This window comes from Elaeis guineensis, chromosome 5 (assembly GCF_000442705.2).
Source record: "Elaeis guineensis isolate ETL-2024a chromosome 5, EG11, whole genome shotgun sequence".
Taxonomy (NCBI): Eukaryota; Viridiplantae; Streptophyta; class Magnoliopsida; order Arecales; family Arecaceae; genus Elaeis; species Elaeis guineensis.
Window position 1 is genome coordinate 61744965 of NC_025997.2, and position 22164 is coordinate 61767128.

Genomic DNA, 22164 nt, shown 5'->3' on the forward strand with positions numbered 1-22164 from the left:
TGGTCATATCCTAAGGAGTATTCTCATATGCAGTATCCAGCTTTATATGGATACATTTCTGAGCCACAGTATGGTATTGCCTCTCATTATCCTAATGACAGATGGCCAGTCTCTTATCTGATATACTATCAAGAGGATAATCTTGGACAACATCAAATATAAGATGAGCAATAGGGATGGGCTCAATATCAAAATTGGCATCGTATTTAACATCCCGATTATGAGCAAGATCTGGATGTTTATAAGCATCATAGGCATTCCACCTAGAATAAATAGTAAATTTCATATGTTTATCTTAAACTGATAAATCCATTTTATGTAACATTAAACTTGATTTATTATATATTATTAGCATAGTTATATCTTCATATACAAGTGACTAAGCTCAAGTAGTATCGATTATAGCTTTTTCATTAATTTCAACATTTTTACTTTATCAAGTACTCGTGCATGCATCAATTATGTGAGATCATTGCTTGATAATCAAGAAAGGATCTTCAATAACCTGGAATTATAACATTAGTATTAAATATAACAAATCTATTATAAATATATTACTTTTGAATTTCAAATATATTTAAACAATAAATAGATCAGTAAAATTTCAAGATAAATTCAAACAAATAATATATATATATATAAGGATGTCCCAAACATGTACTAAGACGCCCGATCGAGACGGCCAATAGGGTAGGCTGGGATGTGGGGTGTCCCATTCTGGACAAAAAATCCAGGATGCCCCCATCCCATAGGATTTAAAACCTTACTTCCAAGTCTAGTTGAAGACCTCTCTTTCTCTAGACTAGTCGGACCAGGACCTGGCACTAAAAAGGTCATCAAATGTTGTAAACCTTCGGCAGATCAATACTCAATACATAAATCTGGCTCTCTTTTAGTTGCATTAAGCTTGTAACTTAAGATTACTTTAAGGTATGCACTCCTCTAAAACAAAATGTTAAAGCAAAGATACTGTTTGCAAATAAACCATTAAGACATAAGATAGAAGATGCAAAATAAATGTGTATGACATCATTATCATAATTATTTCCACACTACAGCTGTTACACATTACAGAGTTGCAACTTGACTGAAGCTATTGCAGATTTCAGATTGCATAAGCACAGACAGAATGAGTTAACAGCTAACCGGTAGAAAAGCAACAAGTTAAATGACTACCATAAGAATGAACTAAAAAGATTTTAACAAATGACTAAGGTTCCTCATATTTAAGATGGTCAGGCTGTTGATAGTTTGGAGTTGGGGTTCACAAATCCAAACTTTTGATATGGCCAACCAGCAGCCCAACCCAATTAAATAAAACATGTCATCCAGGCCCATGACATCCTTCTGATATCACCAGAACTTATTGCATCCAAATTTGATAACAAGTCCAAAAGCATGAAGCTCAATAAGTGAATACTCTGATGCAATTCTTGTGTGCATGGTTTATCACACCACGTGAATGTTCATCTTCAAAGTTTAATATTGTACTAGTTGCAGCCACTCCTCCACAATTCTATAGAAGTCTGGTAAGGAAATTACTAGCTACCAGGCAACAGCAAATATAGTCTATAAACAATGCATACCCGCATCTTAGTATTTCCAAGGACCGACAATGACAAACAAGCTCTGAAATACCCGCAGCAGTAATCTTATCACACCGGCTGCACATGAAATCAGGCATTATAAAATAAACTTTAATGAATCACCAAATAGATTATGCTTGAAGCAGATGTACTCAAGAGAATATGAGAGGAGAATAAGAAAAGAGCTCAGAATGGTAATTAACATTATTTACATATGGTAAGCACAATAAAAGGGACCTATATGATTTCTTCCAGGATAAAAATGTTGATCATCTCTCTTTATAGATTAAGAAGCTTAGCTTCCTGTTTGTTGCAAGTGCTAAAGAGAGTCAGGCAAGTGCTAAAGAGAGTCAGGCAAGACCCAGATCTCCATAACAAACATTAGCTCATCTCCTTTCTTTTTCTTGCTTATCATAGTTACCAGAAAACTCCATAAGTAACCTGATATCCACATTCAAATTAACTGCTTGGTAACTACCATTGGAAGAATTTCCTCCACATAAATTTCATGAATCCTTTCTCCATTGTCTCATTATTACTCGATTATCAGTCATCACCATGCTGGTCGGGTCTAGAAAACAATAACTCATTTTCCATAGTAGAGAATAACTTGTCGAGACAAGATTTGTCGTACTGCCCTTCCGGTACCCTATCAGTATGGCATAACATACCGTACCTGACACTCTCGTACCATACCAAACCACATAGCGACACTATAAAAGAATAATGCCCTACAAGCCAATCGCATACGGGATGCAATAGGGTGTTTATTGTAATTTATCTTCCAGACTCATATAATTGACATTTATATTAATAAAATAGGTATTTTTGATTCATTATATGCTGCATCTTATTGTTTTTTAAGATTATAATGAACCCTATAGGTCTGGACAATAGTTTTAGGGCCGTGATGAGATCACGCCAGTGAGACCTAATTCCTCGATAGCCCTGATCTAAAACATTCCTAGTCGTTGGTACATTGAGTCGGGGATCAATGATACAGGTAAGACTGGCATGTCCTATGTATGCTCAGAAATGAAGGTGGTTGATCTCACAACCACTTGTGTGGTGACACTAATACAAGGATATGGGTGCTCATTAGAGAATGAGTTCACTGAATTGACCTACGAGAGAATATCAGATGGAGTCTTATTTACATATCAACTGATGATTCTCTAGTGGGAGTTGTGTAAGTGATCCTGAGACCTGAGATCACCATGGTACCTTGTGTATATGGATCCATGTTTTGGTTCACTACCTAACTTGGTTCTTTGATCCTTATGTGGGGTGTTTTGGATATGGTGAAGTGTGCATGGAGATTGTGAGTGATCAATAAGAGATCAGTCACTCCTAATAAGGAAAGCGAACATCTTATATGATCTCATAGGATGGTGATTCTGGAAGTCTTTAACCAAAGCAGGATGATAATTAGAAAAGAATTTCTAATAAATCATCAACTGAATCATCGCCTTTAGATCGAGATACATATAGATAAGTGATTGGGTTTGACATATTTTTATGTCCATAGCTCATTTGGGATGTTGTTTGATTGAAAGATTGAATTACACGGAAATTTGCCACTGAAAGGTATTTTGATAATTTTTCACCAAAATTTCAAATCTTTCGGATAGTCATGATATGTTACTAGATGTCAATCTTGACTTTTGGACTCGTCAGAATTGAAAGAATTTGATTCTGAAATCAATTTGAAAGAGTCTAAATTGATTGGGACTCTTCGAATGACCTAATCTCATCGGATTAGAGTTACGTCGAAAGTCTGAATCCACTGCAGGCTAGATTTGGAACCCAATGGGTCACACACTTTGGAATTTGACTTTGGTCTGATCTAATTAGAGTTTAATGTAAATTCTATGGGTTAATTTGATATGCTAGCACATTGTGTTAACCCAAGTTCCCAAATTGGTTTAGTTCAAAGTGTTTGAGCTAATCTAGACCAGTTGCCTTTGACCTAATGGGATTGGGTCAATTTGGATTGGATCCTTATCCAACTTGAACCAGTTTCAAGTGGAGGACTCCTCTGCGCCCACCAGAAGTCACGGCAAAATATAAATGCCACCTTATTTTTGGCGTGTGAAATGAAGAGTCCTTAATGAAGGCTCTTAATTTTTACACGTTGCCATATTTTTCCAACCAGATCTCCTATGTTTTGTCGCCAAAATTTATTGGATTTTTTATGGCACTGCAAGTATCTGGAACGCCAAAAATTCACTCGGTGAATTTATTCACCATATGGGAAGTTGAAGCACCAAAGGTTGATAACCCTCCATCCTATGTGACGTCCCTTGGTCCCCAATTTATAGGGGATGCCCCAAATGGCTGATTGGTGTGATTTTTGGTTGAACCAGAGAGAAGGGACATGGTAAACATAAGAAAAATTCTGAAAAAAATCTGAGAAAAAAGAAAAAGAAATTTGAGTGGCAAAATTTGCAAGAAGGGTAGTGAGATTTTTAGCAAGTGTTGCTAGTGTACTCTAGGGTTTGATTTTTTCATGTGTTGGAACCAAAAATCAAATCCTAGATTGTGTGACATCTGAAGAGTGTCTTCTTGATATCATTCTAGTGGTAAGATCGAAAGCAACTGGGTTTTGGTGCGATCGTGACGCAAGTTCGAAGCCGACAGTATTCTTGAGAAGACAAGGCTGCAGCAGCGCACCAGTTGGGAAAGACCTTGGCAACTTCCGTGTGGATCACCGTTGGACTTTTATCTTGGAGTCTCGTGGCGAACACCAATGTGCCACTTTTTTATTTTGGTGAAAGTATAAAATTCCATCCCTTTTTGCATGCTTGATTTTGCTTTTATCGATATCGACAAGGTGATTCTAGGGTTTAGATTCCGGCTCGATAGTTTTATTTGATAGAGCTATTGATTTGTATGATTTTAAAATTTTTTAAAATCACTTTCCGTTGCATGGCCGGAACCCAATAGTGGTATCAGAGCCACCCTTGTCTGATTCGATCAAACAAGTGCAACATAGTAGCATAGAATCGTTCTTGTTCATATTCTGCCAAAAATATAGCATTGTTTTTAGCATCGATTCTTCAAACTCAAAAATTATTTTTGACTTTTAGTGAACCATGATTCTAAATTTTAGTTATTAAAATTATGAATTTATGATAATTTAGAATTTTATTATCATGGTAGTATGATGCTTAAATCGATGTATAGAAAATAAGGATGTTATGCATGCCTAATTAGATTAGGGTTTGTTATATTATTTGAATTTGTTAGTCATATGTCATGACTTTTATTACACCCTTATATGATTTTTGGCATGATAATGTGATTACTATTATGAATAGTTGAAGCATACAAATTTGCATAATTTGTAATGTACATTTTATACGCTTATAGTTAGGATGTATTGAGACCAGTTTAAAGTTTCTCATTTAATTATATTAAGTTGTAATGTCGAAAATCACTTTTTAATCAAAAGTTGAATTCTTAAGATCAATTAGTGTCGAGGAAAGTGTGAATAGTGGTTTTCTAATTAGGTCCGTGTGCTGGCCAGGCCAACTCTGTTAGTATCTAAGAAAAGCTATAGGGAGCCTCCCACCTACTTACCTGACCAATTTGGTCTTGTTGAATTTCGGACTTAGATTGATTAAGTGATGTAGACATTACAAGGGCCTTCCGTCAAACTTGATCGATAGAGTATGTCTAGATCTTAGTGAGCTTGTTGTGCTATCCACAAGGCTTACTATAGAAATTGACATAATGTTGATGAAGTGAATATTGATGCTTATGGCATATTTGAATAGTGTTGCTTTGTTGTGCTATCCACAAGGGCAGCATTATTTAAGTATGACCATATGGGATTGAAGGGTCAACTTAACTAGAACACTATAGTTTGTTGTGCTATCCACAAGACTATATGTGATCTAGAGGCCAGAATGAAAGATATTGAGAATTGTAGAGGTACAATTGGTAAAGAGTTACCTACTCTTGAACTCATGAATGCTTGTTGTGCTATCCACAAGGTATTTGTGAGAAATAGGAATCTCAACCCCACTAAAAACATTAGAATGTTTCTCGATTTTCATATTTGAGGGCTATGAAGTTCGATAAAATAGTGAGAGACAATTAGATAAAAGTCCTAGTCTAGTTGTGCATGTCATCATGAGTTGTCCGCTTATATTATGTTCTTGTTGTTGTAGATTAGCTACACACATGGCATCCTCACTTTCACTTGGAGGTATCCTAGATGCAAACAAGTTGACTGAACCTAACTATATCGACTGGTTAAGGAATTTGAGAATTGTTCTCAATCAGGAGAAAGTCTCCTAGATTCTGGATACACCTGCTCCAGATTCTCTTGGGGAAGATGCTTCCGAGGATAGAGCCGCATATAAAATGTGGAAAGATGACAGTGTGATTGTCAAATGCATCATGCTTGCCTCCATGAGCAATGAGCTTCAGAGGCCGCATGAGGACATGGACATTCTCTCTATTCTCCTTAATCTTAAGGAATTATATGGGGAACAAAGTCGAACTGCTTAATACGAGATATCGAAGTAGTTGTTTCGTGCCTGTATGACTAAAGGCACCTCCGTGCAAAAATGTCCTAAAGATGATTGATTTGATCACTCATTTAGGACAATTGGATTTTGCCATAGACAGTGAACTAAGCCAGAATTTGATCCTGCAGTCTCTCCCTGATTCATTTTCTCAGTTTGTTATAAATTATCATATGAACAAACTGAACATTAGCTTCCCTGAGCTGCTGAATATGTTAAAAACAGCAGAGAACCATTTCAAAGGTGAAAAGGCTCAGGTCCTTTATGTTGATAAGATCAGCAAGAAGAAGACAAAGAAGGGTTCTAAGAAAAAGTTGAACCCTAAGACTAGCATCTCCAAAAAGAAGGCGAAGAAGATCTCCGCCAAATGTACTTGTTATCACTGTGACAAGGAGGACCACTGGAAGAGAAATTGCAAGGAGTACCTTGCAACCATGAAACCGACAAATGTTGCTAAAGATTTGTATATGATACAAACTAATTTATTATTAAGTACTTCATTTTCAGATTCTTGGGTATTGGATACCGCCTATGGCTCACACCTTGGCAAATTATTGCAGGATCTACAGAAAATAAAGAATCTGAATCTGTTCGGCGCTAGTGGAGAGTCCATTCAGGTCGAAATCGGAGGAATCAGGATTTTGAAGTTACCTTCCAGCAAAATTTTGAAACTAAAAATCTGTTATTATATTCCTGATATTGTTAGAAATATTATTTCTATACTATTGTTATTGGAACAGAGTTTTGAAATAATTGCAAAGAACAATGATAGTTCTATTTACTTTTCTAACGAATATTATGGAAGTGCTTTTATTGATAATGGTCTTATGTTCTTTCACTTAATGATAATGTATTTTATATTGATAATATGAAGAAAAGAAAGAGAGAGGAAGTGAATATCACATACCTCTGACACTGCCGACTTGACCATATAAATGAGTTAAGGATTAACAAGTTATTCAAAGATAATTTTTTTGATCCTTATGATTATGAATCATATGGAACTTATGAATCTTGCCTCATGAAAAAAATGATCAAGACTCCATTTACTGGTCATGAAGAAAGGGCGAGTGACATTTTAGACCTTGTACATACTGATGTATGTGGTCCAATGTCGACTCAAGCCAGAGGTGGATACTCTTATTTCATCACATTTACTGATGATAGGTCTAGATTTAGATATGTATATTTAATTAAATACAAACTGAAGTCTTTGACAAATTTAAAGAGTAACAAAGAATGGTCGAGAAATAAACTGACAAAAGTATTAAAACTCTTCGATCGGATCGAGGAGAATACTTATCCAGTGAGTTCCTCGATTATTTAAAACAAAATAGAATACTCTCTCAATGAACATCTCTCTATACTCCACAATTAAATGAAATTGCGGAAAAGAAGAATCGTACCTTATTAAATATGGTGTGGTCCATAATGTGTTTCATGGATCTTTCAATATCCTTTTGGAGATATGCCCTCGAGGCTGCAGCGTATATCTTAAATAAAGTGTCTTCGAAATCTGTTTCTAGCACTCCATATAAAATATGAAAAGGCAAAAGACCAAATCTTAAGCATCTTAAATTTGGGGTTGCCCAGCTTATGTGAAAAATGTTGATGGACATAAGCTGGATGCTAGATCAGAAAAATACAGATTTGTAAGTTATCCCAAGGAGAGTATAGAATACTACTTCTATAACCCTACTCAACAAAAGGTGTTTATTGGTAGACATACCGTTTTTTTGAAGAAAGAGTTTATTCAAGGAGGTAGTGGGAGGTCTGTTGAACTTGAGGAAGTTCAAAACCTACAACCCATCCAGGATTCACCAAATAGTTTTCAACAAGATGTGCCTATTGTTGAGGCACGCCACTACATACACCTCTCCGAAGGTCAAGTAGAATGCGTAGTGTACCAATCAGGTATGAGTTTGTCATTGAGAATGATAATACATCCCACATCATTGAGAATGATGAACCTACGACCTATTCAGAAGCTGTCATGAGTAGTGACTCTGACTAGTGGCTAAATGTCATGAAATCCGAAATGAACTCCATGTATGCCAACCAAGTATGGCTTTGGTTGATGTGCCTGAGGGTGTGACCCCAATAGGTTGCAAATGGATCTTCAAAAAGAAGATTGGAGTAAATGGCCAGATAGAGACCTATAAGACCAGGCTTGTGGCAAAAGATTTCAGGCAAAAACAAGATGTTGATTATGAAGAAATCTTTTCGCCCGTAGCCATGCTCAAGTCTATTCGGATAATGCTTGCTATACAGCATATCATAATTATGAGATCTGACAGATGGACGTCAAGACTGTCTTCCTCAATGAAAACCTTAAGAAAGAAGTCTATATGACTCAGCCAGAGAGATTTATCTCAAGTGGGAGAGCAAATTAGGTATGCAAGCTGAATAGATCCATTTATAATTAAAGCAAGCATCGAGGAGCTGGAACATCCGTTTTGATGAGACAGTCAAATCGTTTGGTTTCATCAAAAATGTGGATGAACCTTGTGTACAAGAAGAATAATGGGAGTGCTATTGTCTTCTTGATTTTGTATGTGGACGACATACTGCTCATTGAGAATGATATCCCGATGTTGCAATCGGTCAAGACTTCGCTATCACAAAAATTTTTCATGAAAGACTTGGGTGAAGCATCTTATATACTTGGTATAAAGATCTATAGAGATAGATCAAAAAAGATGCTAGGCTTATCTCAGTCTAGGTACATTGACCTTGTGTTGAAGAGGTTCAACATGGAGAGAAGTACAAGAGGTTACTTATCCATAGGTCATGGCATACAACTCTCTAAGAAGATGTCTCCTAAGACATCTGAAGAGAGAAATAGAATGAGTTCTATTACTTATGCTTCGGCTGTAAGATCGATTATGTATGCTATGTTGTGTACCAGGCCTGATGTAGCTTATGCCTTGGGCATTATAAGCAGATTTCAGACAGATCTCGAAGAGGATCATTGAAAAGCTGTGAAAAACATACTCAAATACTTGAGAAGGACAAGATGTTTTTCTAATATATAGTGGATATGATTTAAAACTGGAAGATTATATCGATTCTAGTTTTCAATCTGATCCGGATGATAGCAAATCGATATCTGGATATATGTTCACCTTGTACGGTGGTGCAGTAAGTTGAAAAAATTCCAAACAGCAAACTATTGCTGACTCGATCACTGAGGTTGAGTATATTGCTGCAAGTAAGGCTGCTAAGGAAGCCGTCTGGATGAAGAAATTTATCACAGAGTTGAGTGTGGTTCCGAAGATTGAACAACCAGTGCCTCTTTATTGTGACAATACTGGGACAGTTGCTCAAGCCAAAGAATCAAGATCTCATCATAAATCCAAGCACATCCTAAGACGGTTCTATCTCATTCGGAAGATTGTCGAAAGACGCGAAATGATCGTGGAACGAGTTGACACCAAGAACAATATAGCGGATCCGTTCACTAAAGCCTCGTTAATGCAGTAGTTTGACCGCCACCTTGATAGCATGGGTATCAAGTATAGAGGCGATTGGCTTTAAGTGCAAGTGGGAGATTGAAAGAATAATGCCCTACAAACCAATCGCATACGGGATGCGATAGGATGTTTATTGTAATTTATCTTTCAGACTCATATAATTGATATTTATATTAATAAAATAGATATTTTTGATTCATTATATGCTGCATCTTATTATTTTTTAAGATTATAATGAACCCCACAGGTCTGGACAATGGTTTTAAGGCCATGATAAGATCACGCCAATGAAACCTAATTCCTCGATAGCCCTGATCTAAAACATTCCTAGTCGTTGGTACATTGAGTCGAAGATCAATGATACCGATAAGACTAGCATGTCCTATGTATGCTAAAAAATGAGAGTGGTTGATCTCACAACCACTTGTGTGGTGTCACTAATACAAGGATATGGATGCTCATTAGAGAATGAGTTCACTGAATTGATCTACGAGAGAATATCAGATGGAGTCTTATTTACATGTCAACTGATGATTCTCTAATGGGAGTTATGTAAGTGATCCTTAGATCTGAGGTCACCATGATACCTTGTGTATATGGATCCATGTTTTGGTTCACTACCTAACTTGGTTTTTTGATCCTTGTGTGGGGTGTTCTGGATATGGTGAAGTGTGCATAGAGGTTGTGAGTGATCAATAAGAAATCAATCACTCTTAATAAAAGGGGCGAACATCCTATGTGATCTCATAGGATGGTGATTCTGGAAGTCTTTGACCAAAATAGGATGATAATTAAAAAAAATTTCTAATGTATCATCAACTGAATCATCGCCTTTAGATCGAGATACATATAGATAAGTGATTGAGTTTGACATATTTCTATACCCACAGCTCATGCTCATCTGGAATATTTGACTGAAGGATTGAATTACACGGAAACTTACCACTGAAGGATATTTTGATAATTTTCCACCAAAATTTCAAATCTTTCGGATAGTCATGACACGTTGCTAGACGTCAATCTTGACTTGTAGGCTCATCAGAATTGAAAGAATTTGATTCTGCAATCAATTTGGAAGAGTCCAAATTGATTGAGACTCTTCAGATGACCTAATCTCATTGGATTAGGATTACGTCGAAAGTCTGGATCCACTGCTAGCTAGATTTGGAATCCAATGGGTCACACACTTTGGGATTTGGCTTGGGTCTGATCTAATAAGAGTTTAATATAAATTCTATGGGTTAATTTGATATGCTAGCACATTGTGTTAACCCAAGTTCCCAAATTAATTTAGTTCAAAGTGTTTGAGCTAACCTAGACCAATTGCCTTTGACCTAATGGGATTGGGTCAATTTGGATTGGATTTTTATCCAACTTGAACTAGTTTCAAGTGGAGGACTCCTTGCACCCACTAGAAGTCACGGTAAAATATAAATGCTGCCCCCTTATTTTTGGTGTGTGAAATGAAGAGTCCTTAACGAAGGCTCTTAATTTTTACACGTTGCCATATTTTCCCAACGAGATCTCCTATGTTTTGTTGCCAAAATTTATTAAATTTTTTATGACACATAGAAGAAGGAGAGTCATTTTGCTGCAAGTATCTGGAATGCCAAAAATTCACTCAGTGAATTTATTCAGCACGTGGGATGTTGAAGCGCCAAAGGTTGGCGTCCCTTCATCCCATGTGACGTCCCTTGGTCCCCTATTTATAGGAGACGTCCCAAATGGCTGATTGCTCTGATTTTTGGTTGAAACCAGAGAGGGATGTGGTAAACATAGGAAAAATTTTGGAAAAATTATGAGGAAAAAGAAAGAAAAATTTGAGTGGCAAAAGTTGCAAGAAGGGTAGTGAGATTTTTAGCAAGTGTTGCTAGTGTACCCTAGGATTTAGTTTTTTCATGTGTTGGAGCCAAAAATCAAATCCTAGGTTGTGTGACATCTGAAAAATGTCTTCTTGATGTCATTCTGATGGCAAGATCGAAAGCAACTAGGCTTTGGCACGATCGTAACGCAAGTTTGAAGCCGGTAATGTTCTTGAGAAGACAAAGTTACAGCAGCAAACCAGTTGGAAAAAATCTTGGCCAACTTCCGTGTAGATCATCGTTGGAGGACTTCTACTTTGGAGTCTCGTGGAGAATACCAACGTGCCACTTTCATTTTGGCGAAAGTATAAAATTCTATCCTTTTTTGCATGCTTGATTTTGCTTTTATCGATATCGGCAAGCTGATTCTAAGGTTTGAATTCCGGCTCGATAGTTTTATTTGATAGAGCTATTGATTTGTATGATTTTAAAATTTTTGAAAATCACTTTCCGCTGCGTGGTCGGAACCCAACACACTATAATGGGATGGTACCGATATGGGGTCTAGTATTAAGATGGCAAATCTTGGTCAAAATTCCATCCCTTACATATCCCATTGGGATTTTATGTTGACTATAAAAGAAAAAATCATACTTTAATCATACTGGATGTTCTTTTTCATTATTATGCTAAAAAGTCAACAAAACTATGATCAAATTTATCAAGAGTAAGTTTCATGGGCTCCAAGAAATAAGCTATTTAATCAACACATGTGAAACAAAGAAATGTAAAAAACATAATCTGACACCATGGATCAATGGATTGCTGTCAAAACAGATCAAATTTAAAGGCAATTGTTGGTGCAGAATTCCGCCGATGTCGGAGAAGCTGGAGTCGAGGGGTCGCGTCCGCCGCCAGGACCTGCAAGAGAAGTCTAAACCGGAGTTGGGGGTGCTCCGGTAAGATCCTCCGATGCTCAAGTCAGTACTTTGCCTCAACAGAAATGGAGTGCTCGAATGGGAATTTTAGCAGAGTTTCGAGATAGAGTTTAGAGCTTAGAGAAGAACGTATCTGGAGATCCCTTTTTATAGACGGAGAGCGTAACTGATTGACAGCGATGTGTGTAACCGCCTGGTAGTGGACCGTTCAGGGCCACGCGGAGTTAGTTACGGAGAGTAGTGACGTCAGGGGCCGTTCAGGACCACATGGAGTTTGTTACGGAGAGTGGAGTGGTGTCCGTTGTCGCGACTTGCCAGAGAATGGAGTCACGCGGAATCTGTTACAGAGTGTGGAGTGGGTAGTGGCCACTGTCGTGACTTGCTAGAGAGTTCGGATCTGTCGGCTGAAGCTCGACTAGGATGTCTGATGGAGCGGAATGGCTCTCTATCTCATCAATCCAGGAGAAGCTCGAATATTTCCGAGGTTGCTGACGGATCTACTGTCGTCGAACGTCTAGAGCGCTGATGCTGCAGGCGAAAAACATCTGCTGTAGAAGCTCGGACAGGAATTTTCTGTTGGGGAAGTCCGGTTGGCGTTGTTGAAGAATCTGGCAGAGGGTCGGCCGATAGTGGACTTCGGATGGCGTTGGAGAGGTTCGTCCGCTGGAGGAGTCTGGGAATCCTGTGAAAGTCTGGATGGCGTTGTTGAAGTCCGGCTGACGCTATTGAAGGTTGATGGCTGGGGAGGTTCGGCAGACACCGGAGGCGATCGGCCGTTGTAGAAATTCAGCTGCTGGAGATCGTCTATTGTAGAAGCTCGTCCGGAATCCATCCGCTATGGAAGTTCGGACGAGCTTCGGTTTTTACAGAAGGCTGAAAGGAGGCTGCTTATTGTAGAAGCTCGATCGAAGATCAGTTGTCGTGGAAGCTCGGAGTAGTGACCTGGCCGGTGGAGCCGGTCCCGTTGTAGAAGCTCATCTGGGATCCGGAGTAGATATTCGAAGTAGACCGCTTGCAGTAAGAGTTCGAAGTAGACTGCTTGCTGTTGCTGTAGAAGTTCGGCTCTCACAGAAGCTCGGGTGGAATCCGGAAGGCGGTCGACCGTCGTAAAAACTTGGATGGAGTCTGATTACTATAGAAATCTCGTTGTCGGAGAAGCTCGGATATTGACGAAGTTCGGAAGAAGTTCGGAGTCGGGTCGTCCGTGGCCAGAAGAAGTCTGGAAGGGATTCGGAGAATAGTTAATCACTGTAGAAGATTGGCCGATAGTGAAGCCCAGAGAGCCTTTAGAGCGGCCCGATAGATGAATGGAGAAGCTCATTGTCGGAGAAGTCCGGATGGTCGAGGGAGTTCAGAAAGACGCCACACAAGATCGGAAGCCGGTAAAGCCCTGGAAGGGTCGGCCTTTTGCAAACTTTGACTGGGGGTATTTTATACCCAACATCAGTCCTCCTACTTTCGAGTTCGGGTTCCGGACGAAGTACAGAGAAATTTTCACAGCCGAAGTTGCCTCCCTTGATTTCTGCACTCGGTGGTTTCCAGATATTTTGGCGTTTGGCACGCTGGTGCCGGAGTCTTTTCAAATCGAGGCGATCCGAAAAGATTTTTTCAGAATTCCCGTGGGAGCGTGGCTCTAGGTACGGTGCAATAATGATTTTGTCAGCTGTCAGCCATTTTCAGCAGCCTGTCATGGTGAGTGGGACACGCGGCGAGTGTAGGTCGGCCAGAGGAGATCCGCAATCATTACTGCGCCGGGCCCTGTTGCCTATTTAAACCTGCTCCCCTCTTTCAGGAATTTCACTTTGCCTCTTGTTGGTGCCCTTCTTCTTCTTCCCCGAGAGCTCCATCCCTTTCGGCCTTAGGTGTTCTTCGAGTCGATCCCCTTCTCTGCACCTCTACACTTCTCAGATCAGTCTAGGTTAGTTTCAGAACTCCCCTCTTCGCTTTGTCTTTTGTTGTTCTTCCGTTTTTCTCCTGTTACATTCCGCCTGTTCAGTTTTTCGCAAGCACTCCATCTCTTATTTTTCCCGATTTTTCCAGGATTTCTAAGGTTTTTGCTCGATCCATAATGTCCTCCAGCACTTCTTCCTCTAGTAGTTCTAGGAGTTCGTCCATCCTAGCTCCCCAAAACCTTAGCTCTGTAGAAGAACCTCGTCTGGTCTTTGTACCAAACACTATCCCCAGTTCTCTGACTTCGGAGGAACTCTCACTGATTAGGATTCAGTACGGGATTCCTCCGGAGTACGAGCTGGACTTCCCGGGCCGACCGGCCGGGCCAGCGCTCCTACTCCCGGCTGCTTCTGTCTATACCAAGAAGCTTTCCGCACCGGGCTTCGACTTCCGCTTCCCCCTTTTGTTATTGCTCTCTTCCGTTTCTTAAACATTTCTTTAGTTTCCGTCGCGTCGAACTCCTTTAGGTTTCTAATAGGATTTCTTTCTCTTTGTAGCTTAGCTGAAGTTCGGCCGACTCTTTTCTTGTTTAGAAACTTCTATACTTTCAAGCGTCACCCCTCGACAAAGGACTGGTGGTACTTCTCTCCCTAGTTCGGTAGAAAGGGGTTGTTGAAAGGCGCCCCTCTTCTATCTACAACTGGAAGGAGAGGTACTTCTACGTCCAGTGCCCGACCTTGGAGCTGGATTACCCCCTTGGGGCTCTTTGAGGGATTCCGTCCGCCGGGCTTCTAGCCTGGAAAGGGACGACCTCGAAACCTCCAATAAGCTCGAGGCCTATCTAGCCCCCCTCCTTTCTGACCTCCTAAAGGAACAACTCTTGTTCAACGTCGGCCTGAGTCCTCTTAACCCTGCCGGTACCATTATTTTTTTTTTTTTTGCTGCTTCCCCTTTCTCTTATTCTATCTCTGAGCCGTGCTGATCTTCTTTCATTGCAGACATGGACGCAGGCGTGGCTCGGAGGTTAGCCCAGGGTCTCAAGACCCACAAGAGAAAAGGCACCTCGACCTCAGGGTCGGCGAAGAGAGCCAGGACAGCAGAGACAAGCTCGGTCGCGCCTACGCAGGTGACCGTTGTCATCGACGCCCCTTCCGACGTCGAACCCGAAGTCCGCCGAGCCTCTTCAAGGAGCCCCCCGGTCGAGAATCCCGCCCCAGAGGCTCGTCCCGAGGGGGCACTCGGGGCCGAAGGGAGGAGGAGAAAGAAGATCCTGGCCCGCAAGAGCCGCAGCCGTAAGGCTGCCATCGAGGAGGCCGGCGGCTCCAAGAAAGACCTGGGGGAAAATCCCTTCAACAATAGGGATTTAATAAAGAGGCTGGTCGAAGGGTGCATTCTGCCCGAGGTCGTCCAGAGGATCGTCCTTGCTGATCCTGAGCTGCGGGTCTGGGACTCTCTGGGATCTTTTCTCGAAGTAGGTTAATTCACTTTTTTCTCCTTCTTGCTTCTTTACTTAATTTACTCCAAGGTTCGCTGTACCGGTACCGGACGGCGTGCCGGTCCCGGATCGGTACGGTACGATACCGGTACCGTATCATACCGACACGGTACGCCTGGGCATACAGGTCCGGTACCGGTACAATATTTTTTTCGATTTTTAAATTTTTTTTTTGGATTTTTTAAGTTAATAATTGATAAATACAACTTCAATATGACATTATATTGCATTTTATTGATATATTTGGGTTCAATTTGGAGTTAGATTGCGGTACAAAGACTCTTAATAGCCATATGTTGCAATCGAATCAGTTTCATGCAGAAGGAAATGGGTTTGGAAGATTCAGAACTCATCATAAAGCCCTCAACCATTTAACTTGATTAAAATTAGGATGGTAAAACACCTGAACTCTCTCCTATTTGACTTATTTATGAAAAGCCTTGCTCCAATTGTGATCTTATATGATATCGCATATAACAGTTTAAGCTTCCAGCATCACAACATTATGCAACCAGAAGTTATTCAATTTTATGATTCCACCATAAGAATTTCTTCATTAACTCTGAGACATATACCACTACTAGCATCACAAGATTTATGATATTGATACAACCAGATATTATTCAATTTTATGATGCCATTTTGAGTTACTAATTGGAATATTAGATATCGCCTATGCTTCTTTTTTAATCATAAATGCTGAGTGTTGTGTGATTATAATACTGAGATTTTTATTTTAAAATCTTGTTGAGGCCTCTAAACTATCTGTTACAACTGCGATTAATTGTTGTGGAAACGAATACTTAAAACGGTACGAATGCACAGGGTTAAATGAGCAAGGAGTCATGATACCAAACAGGGAGAAGGGTAATGATAAATGCGTAGTAATTGTTGGGGCGGGAAACCTCCATTACTAGCTATCAGAGGTTCAAAATTTTCTTTCAGATTCCTCTCAAGTTCTCAGAATGCTTCCCTAGGCATTTCCATCTGTTTGGTGATGAAAAACCAAATCAAATTCATCTTACAAGTTGGATTCCGATGAACTAATACATGGTACAAGCTTTACAATCTCGGTACCGGATCTCATACTGACACCATTCTATTATAATACCGATATATATTTTAATTTGGTACAAAACAACATACCAAATATTGGTATAATATGAAATAATATATCAATATGATATAATACATAATATCGGATACTACAAGACAGATGGTATAACAGATATGATAGAGAGAGAGATGTGCTTGAGGTTTCATTTTATTTCAGATACCAAGAAAATAACACAAGATCCTCATCAAACTGAGCCACCTTCCCCCCTCCCCCCTTTTTCCATGGGCGGTACGGTTCGGTTCACCCCTAACCGGTCCAGAACCGAGCCGTACCGTCCAATTCCGGGCGGTATGGGCCTGAACCGCATCGAACCGCCCGGTTCGGTGCGGTTCGAGATCTTTTTTCGAAAAACAGGCCCGAACCGGACCGGTAAGGGACCGGTCCGGCTCGGTACGTCCTGTACTGGGCGGTTCGGCCCAGTACGGCGAACCATGATTGACTCCTTAGCCTTTATATTGACTCCCCGGCCTCTCTTGCAGATTGGACACCAGCTTGTCGCCAACGTCGAGGCGGTGAAGATCGCCAAGAGGGAGGCAGCTCGGGCGGAGGAAGGTCGCCTGACTGAGGCCGCCCGCCTCGAGGAGAAGATCGTCGAGGTCATAAGTCTCTAGGAGGTGCTGCAAAAGGAGGGACAAACCTTATCCGATCTGAGGACCGCCTTGGAGGAGGAGAGAAAGAAGGCAGAGGCCGAGGTCTCCGAACTGAAGGCGCAGGTTTCCGAGCTGAAAGCGCGGATCCCGTCCCTGGTCTCGGAGGCAGGGGCCCGAGCAGTAGAGGAGTTTAAGGCCTCCGAGATGGAGGATCTACAGGTTCAATTTGGCCAGGATGCCTTCATCAAGGGTTTCGAACTCTGCCAAGAGAAGGTGGTCGGAAAGTTCCCCGAACTGGATCTCGGCTTCCTGGATGAGGCGTCCGACGATGAAGCCGGACCTTCTGAAGCCGCTACCGGTCCTCCTCCAGCTGGGACCTCTTCGACCGCTATGGCCGCCACTACCGATCTTTCGGGGACGTCGAGTCCCTTCACTTCTGCCCCAGAGGTCCGAAACCTCTAATTTTGTATTTTTTCCTTGTGGTGACTTTTCTTCATTCTCTTGTACTTAAAAATTATTTAATCAATGAAATCGGATTCTTCTTTACAGAGAGCCCCCTTTTTTTCTGCATTCTTTTCCTTCTCTTTTGTCTTCTTGCACTAATTTGAGTCGTGGCGCTCTTGTCCCCCAACGACAGTGCCCTGCCGAAGCTCTTCCCCTGCCACAGGAGATTCCTCTGAAGTCGATGATTCGAGACCTCAGAAGGAAAGTTCGTCAGTTGACGAAGAAATCCAAGAAGCTGAAAGATGAACTTCACCGACTGAGGGAGAGCCATTCAGAGGTCACTGCGGAGGCTACTCGCTTTCGGGACCTCCACAATAAGGGTTTCATGGAATACACCCGGAGGAAGGCCGACTTCGTGGCGGAGCTTGAGGAACTCCGAAAATGCACCAGCGATCGATTATGGACTCAGGCTTCCAAGATCAGCTCTCTTGAAGTTGAGCTGGCAGCTGCACGAGAAAAGATCGGCCAGTTGGAAGGGAGCTCGTCCTGGCTCGCAACTCAGGCCGAACGCGACCGAGACTGATCGATCAAATTCTCCGACCTTCAAAAGCAGCTGCAGGACGCTGAGGCGAACTACAACGCCTATCGGGTCGGCTGGTGCGGGCAGGTAGAGGACTACCGAAGGAAGCTCCAGACGATGACCAACGAAGTTGTCCGCCCTCAGAGGCAGTTATCTGAGAGAGTCCAGCCTGCCTCTTCACAAGGCTCCGACGAGCTCTGCTCCTTAAGGGGGACCATGGCAGAACTGTCTACGGCCCTTGGATGAGAGGAGGCCGAACTGCAGTGGCTGAAGATTCAGCTGGTCCACGAGCAGCAGACAGTCAAAGATGCCGAGGCGGAGTCCGAGGTCCTGAGGAAGAGGCTTCGGGAGTCGGAGGGCGAAAGCCGGCATTTCCACCAGATGTACCGGGAGATGCTGCTGAGAAAGATGGAGCTAGAGGAAGAAGTCGAAAACTTAAAGCAATCCCTAATAAGGACTGAAATCGAGAGCTCGAAGTCGGAAGAAGCTGGGCTTCCTTAGAGCCCCCTTTTTTTTTTATCTTTCATCCTTCCATGTATTCTTTTTCTTTTCTTGTCATTTCTCTTTTTTGGCCTTCGAGACTTTGTAATGTATACTTCACTAATGAAATGAAAAAAAAAATTTTCGTTACCTTGTCCATTCTTGTATTGAGTTGTTGTTTACCAAACTTCTTTGGTCTATTTCTCCTCGACCTGTGTTGAGTTCCCTCTTAGCGACTGAGGGTTTTTGATAGGAATATCCTTCCTTGTTGAGACGAGGTCCCTCGTGTCTTTGACGTAGTTTGTTTTTCACTTATTGCTGGTGTAGTTCGTCGCCTTCCCTTCTTATCTCCCTTTTTCTTTTTATTTGGGCGAGGATTTTCCCTTTAGGCGAGGGTTTTCCCTCTGCTCTTAGCGGGGTTGTGGGGATGTAGAGTAGCCGCTGAGGAGGCTTTTCTCCTCATCCGGTCCTGATCGACCAGGTCTTTATTTGCATTGGGGCGAGATTTTCCTCCTATCCCTGACATAGTCAATTTCAGCTCATGCTAGGACGAGGTCCTCCTGTTCCTAACAAGACTGTGGGGGCACATAAGGGCTGTTGCAAGGGCCTCTCCCCCCATCCGATCTTTAAGTAACCGGGCCTTCGACTTTGCTCGTGTTAAAATGAGGTTCTCCTCCTGTTCCTAACAAGACTGTGGGGGCACATAAAGGCCGTTGCAAGGGACTTTCCCCCCATCCGGTCTTTAAGTAACCGAGCCTTCGACTTTGCTCATGTTAGGACGAGGTTCTCCTATTCCTAATAAGGCTGTGGGGGCACATAAGGGCCGTTGCAACGACCTCTCCTCCCATCCGGTCTTTAAGTAATCGGACCTTCGACTTTGCTCATGTTAGGACGAGGTTCTCCTCCTGTTCCTAACAAGGCTGTGGGGGTACATAACGACCGTTGCAAGGGCCTCTCCCCCCATCCGATCTTTAGGTAACTGGACCTTCGACTTTGCTCATGTTAGGATGAGGTTCTCCTCCTGTTCCTAATACGCTTAATTTCGATTGTATGAGGGAGTTACTTCCTGCCGTTATAAGCTCATGCTAAAAGAAAAAATATACAAATATGAAACTTTTATTTAAGGCAAAGCTATTGGTAATACATTCGCATATTTTTCGAATTCCATGGTCGTGGAAGGTCTGCTCCTCCGAGCTCTTTTAGATAATATTTTTCGGTTCGGACTACCTCCTCGACTTCATACGGGCCTTCCTAGTTCGGGGCAAATTTCCCTTGATTCTAAGGTTGTGAGACAGCGGCTCGCCGAAGTACCAGGTCCCCCGCTCTGAAGGCTTTGCTTTTGACTCGGGAATTGTAGTAGCGGGCTACTCTCTGTTTGTAAGCCGCCATCCGAACTTGAACTGTCTCCCGCTTTTCTTCTAACAAGTCGAGGTTGGCTTTGAGATCCTGTGGGTTGCGCTGCTCGTCGAATGCCACGACTCGCGCCGACAGAAGCTTGAGTTCAATCGGGATCACGGCTTCTGTCCCGAAGGCTAAGGCAAAGGGGGTCTCCCCTGTGGACAATCTCTGAGTAGTTCGGTATGCCCATAACACATGATAAAGCTCATATGCCCAAGTTTCCTTTGCTTTTTCAAGTTTCGCCTTGATTCCTTGCAACAGAGTCCTGTTAGTCACCTCGACCTCGCCGTTTGCCTGCGGATGGGCTACCGAAGTGAAGTTATGGGAGATATTTAGGTCCTCACAAAATTCAGCAAACCTTGCTCCAGCAAATTGCCGTCCATTATCGGTAATGAGGGTTCTGGGTAAGCCGAACCTACAAACAATTGACTTCCAGACGAAGTCCTGCACTTTAGCTTCTATGATTTTTGCCAAAGGTTCAGCTTCGACCCACTTGGTGAAATAGTCTATTGCCACCAGGAGAAACTTCCGCTGCCCGGATGCCATGGGAAAAGGTCCGAGGATATCCATCCCCCATTGCGCAAACGACCATGGGGCACTCAATGGTGTAAGTTCGGAGGCAGGTTGTCTTTGGATATTTGCATATCTCTGACACCGATCACACCTTCTGACATATTCGACGGAGTCGTGGTACATGGTAGGCCAGTAATAGTCTTATCGGAGTAGTTTGTGGGATAAAGATCTGACCCCCAGGTGACTTCCACAGACTCCCTCATGTACCTCCCTCAAGACGAAGTCGGCTTTAGAAAGCCGGAGACATTTCAGGAAGGGCAAAGAGTACGACCTCTTGTATAGCTTGCCTTCGTAAAGGATATATCGAGAGACCTGGTTCCTAAGCTTCCGAGCTTCTTTTGCATCAGGAGGAAGAACCCCGTCCTTAAGGTATGCAACCAGCGGGTCGATCCAGCTGGGTTCATGGCCGATCTCCATCACAAGCTGTGATTCTTCCGTACTTGGGTGCTTCAGAACTTCGAAGAAGACTTCCTTAGGCAGTTCAGCCGGAGCCAGTGTAGCCAACTTGGAGAGAAGATCGGCCCTGGTATTTTCTGCTCTTGGGATCTGCCTGATGTCGAAGCTGTCGAAGGTAGGGATGATCTCCTTTACCTTTTCGAGATACTTGGCTATACTGTCCTCTCGAGCTTCATAATTTCCGCTGACCTGTCCCACTACTAATTGAGAGTCACTGTAGGCTTGAAGCCGATCTATTTCTATCTCTTTGGCGATCCTTAGCCCTGCAATCAGAGCTTCATATTCTGCTCCATTATTTATCACAGGGAATTCGAAGCGCAGCGCATACTCCGCGATAATTCCATCTAGATTGATCAAGATCAGAACCGCACCTGCGCCTAACATGTTGGAGGAACCGTCCACGTAGAGGGCCCAAAAATCATCAGGGAGATCTGTTCTTTCTTTAGGGGAGTTCGGCTGGGGCCCTAGGTTGTCGGCTTCATCTCATCCAAGTTCGGCCTCTTCCGGGATAGTGCATTCCACCATGAAGTCTGCTAATATCTGGACTTTTATCGCCGGCCGAAGTCGATAGTCGATGTCGAACTCCGTGAGCTCGACTGCCCATTTCGCTATCTTCCCAGAGGCATCCGCTCGATGCAGAACCGCCTTGATCGGCTGGTTTCGGCGTCTCTCAATACTCGGCTTATGTAGTAGATCAGCCGTTCAACTTTTGCTTCTTCCTTAATCAGAACTACTGCGAGAGCCACAGGGGAGAGCGCCAGGTACAGGAACAACTCCTCTCCAAGTTCGGGCTTTGCCAATAGTGGA

At 42.2% G+C, this 22164-nt stretch overlaps 1 protein-coding gene across 3 annotated transcripts in view; it reads right to left on the minus strand.

Annotated features, from left to right (window-relative positions):
• The window catches only part of LOC105034360 (uncharacterized), a 178773-nt gene that overhangs the window by 59422 nt on the left and 97187 nt on the right, over window positions 1–22164 (minus strand). For 2 of the 3 annotated variants that reach the window (XM_010909487.3, XM_073257943.1), the window contains one exon: window positions 1587–1664. The exons of the other annotated variant lie outside the window; for it this stretch is intronic. In XM_010909487.3, the coding sequence (XP_010907789.1) occupies window positions 1587–1664 (78 nt within the window). The remainder of the gene's footprint in view (window positions 1–1586; window positions 1665–22164) is intronic. 3 annotated transcript variants of the gene reach the window in all.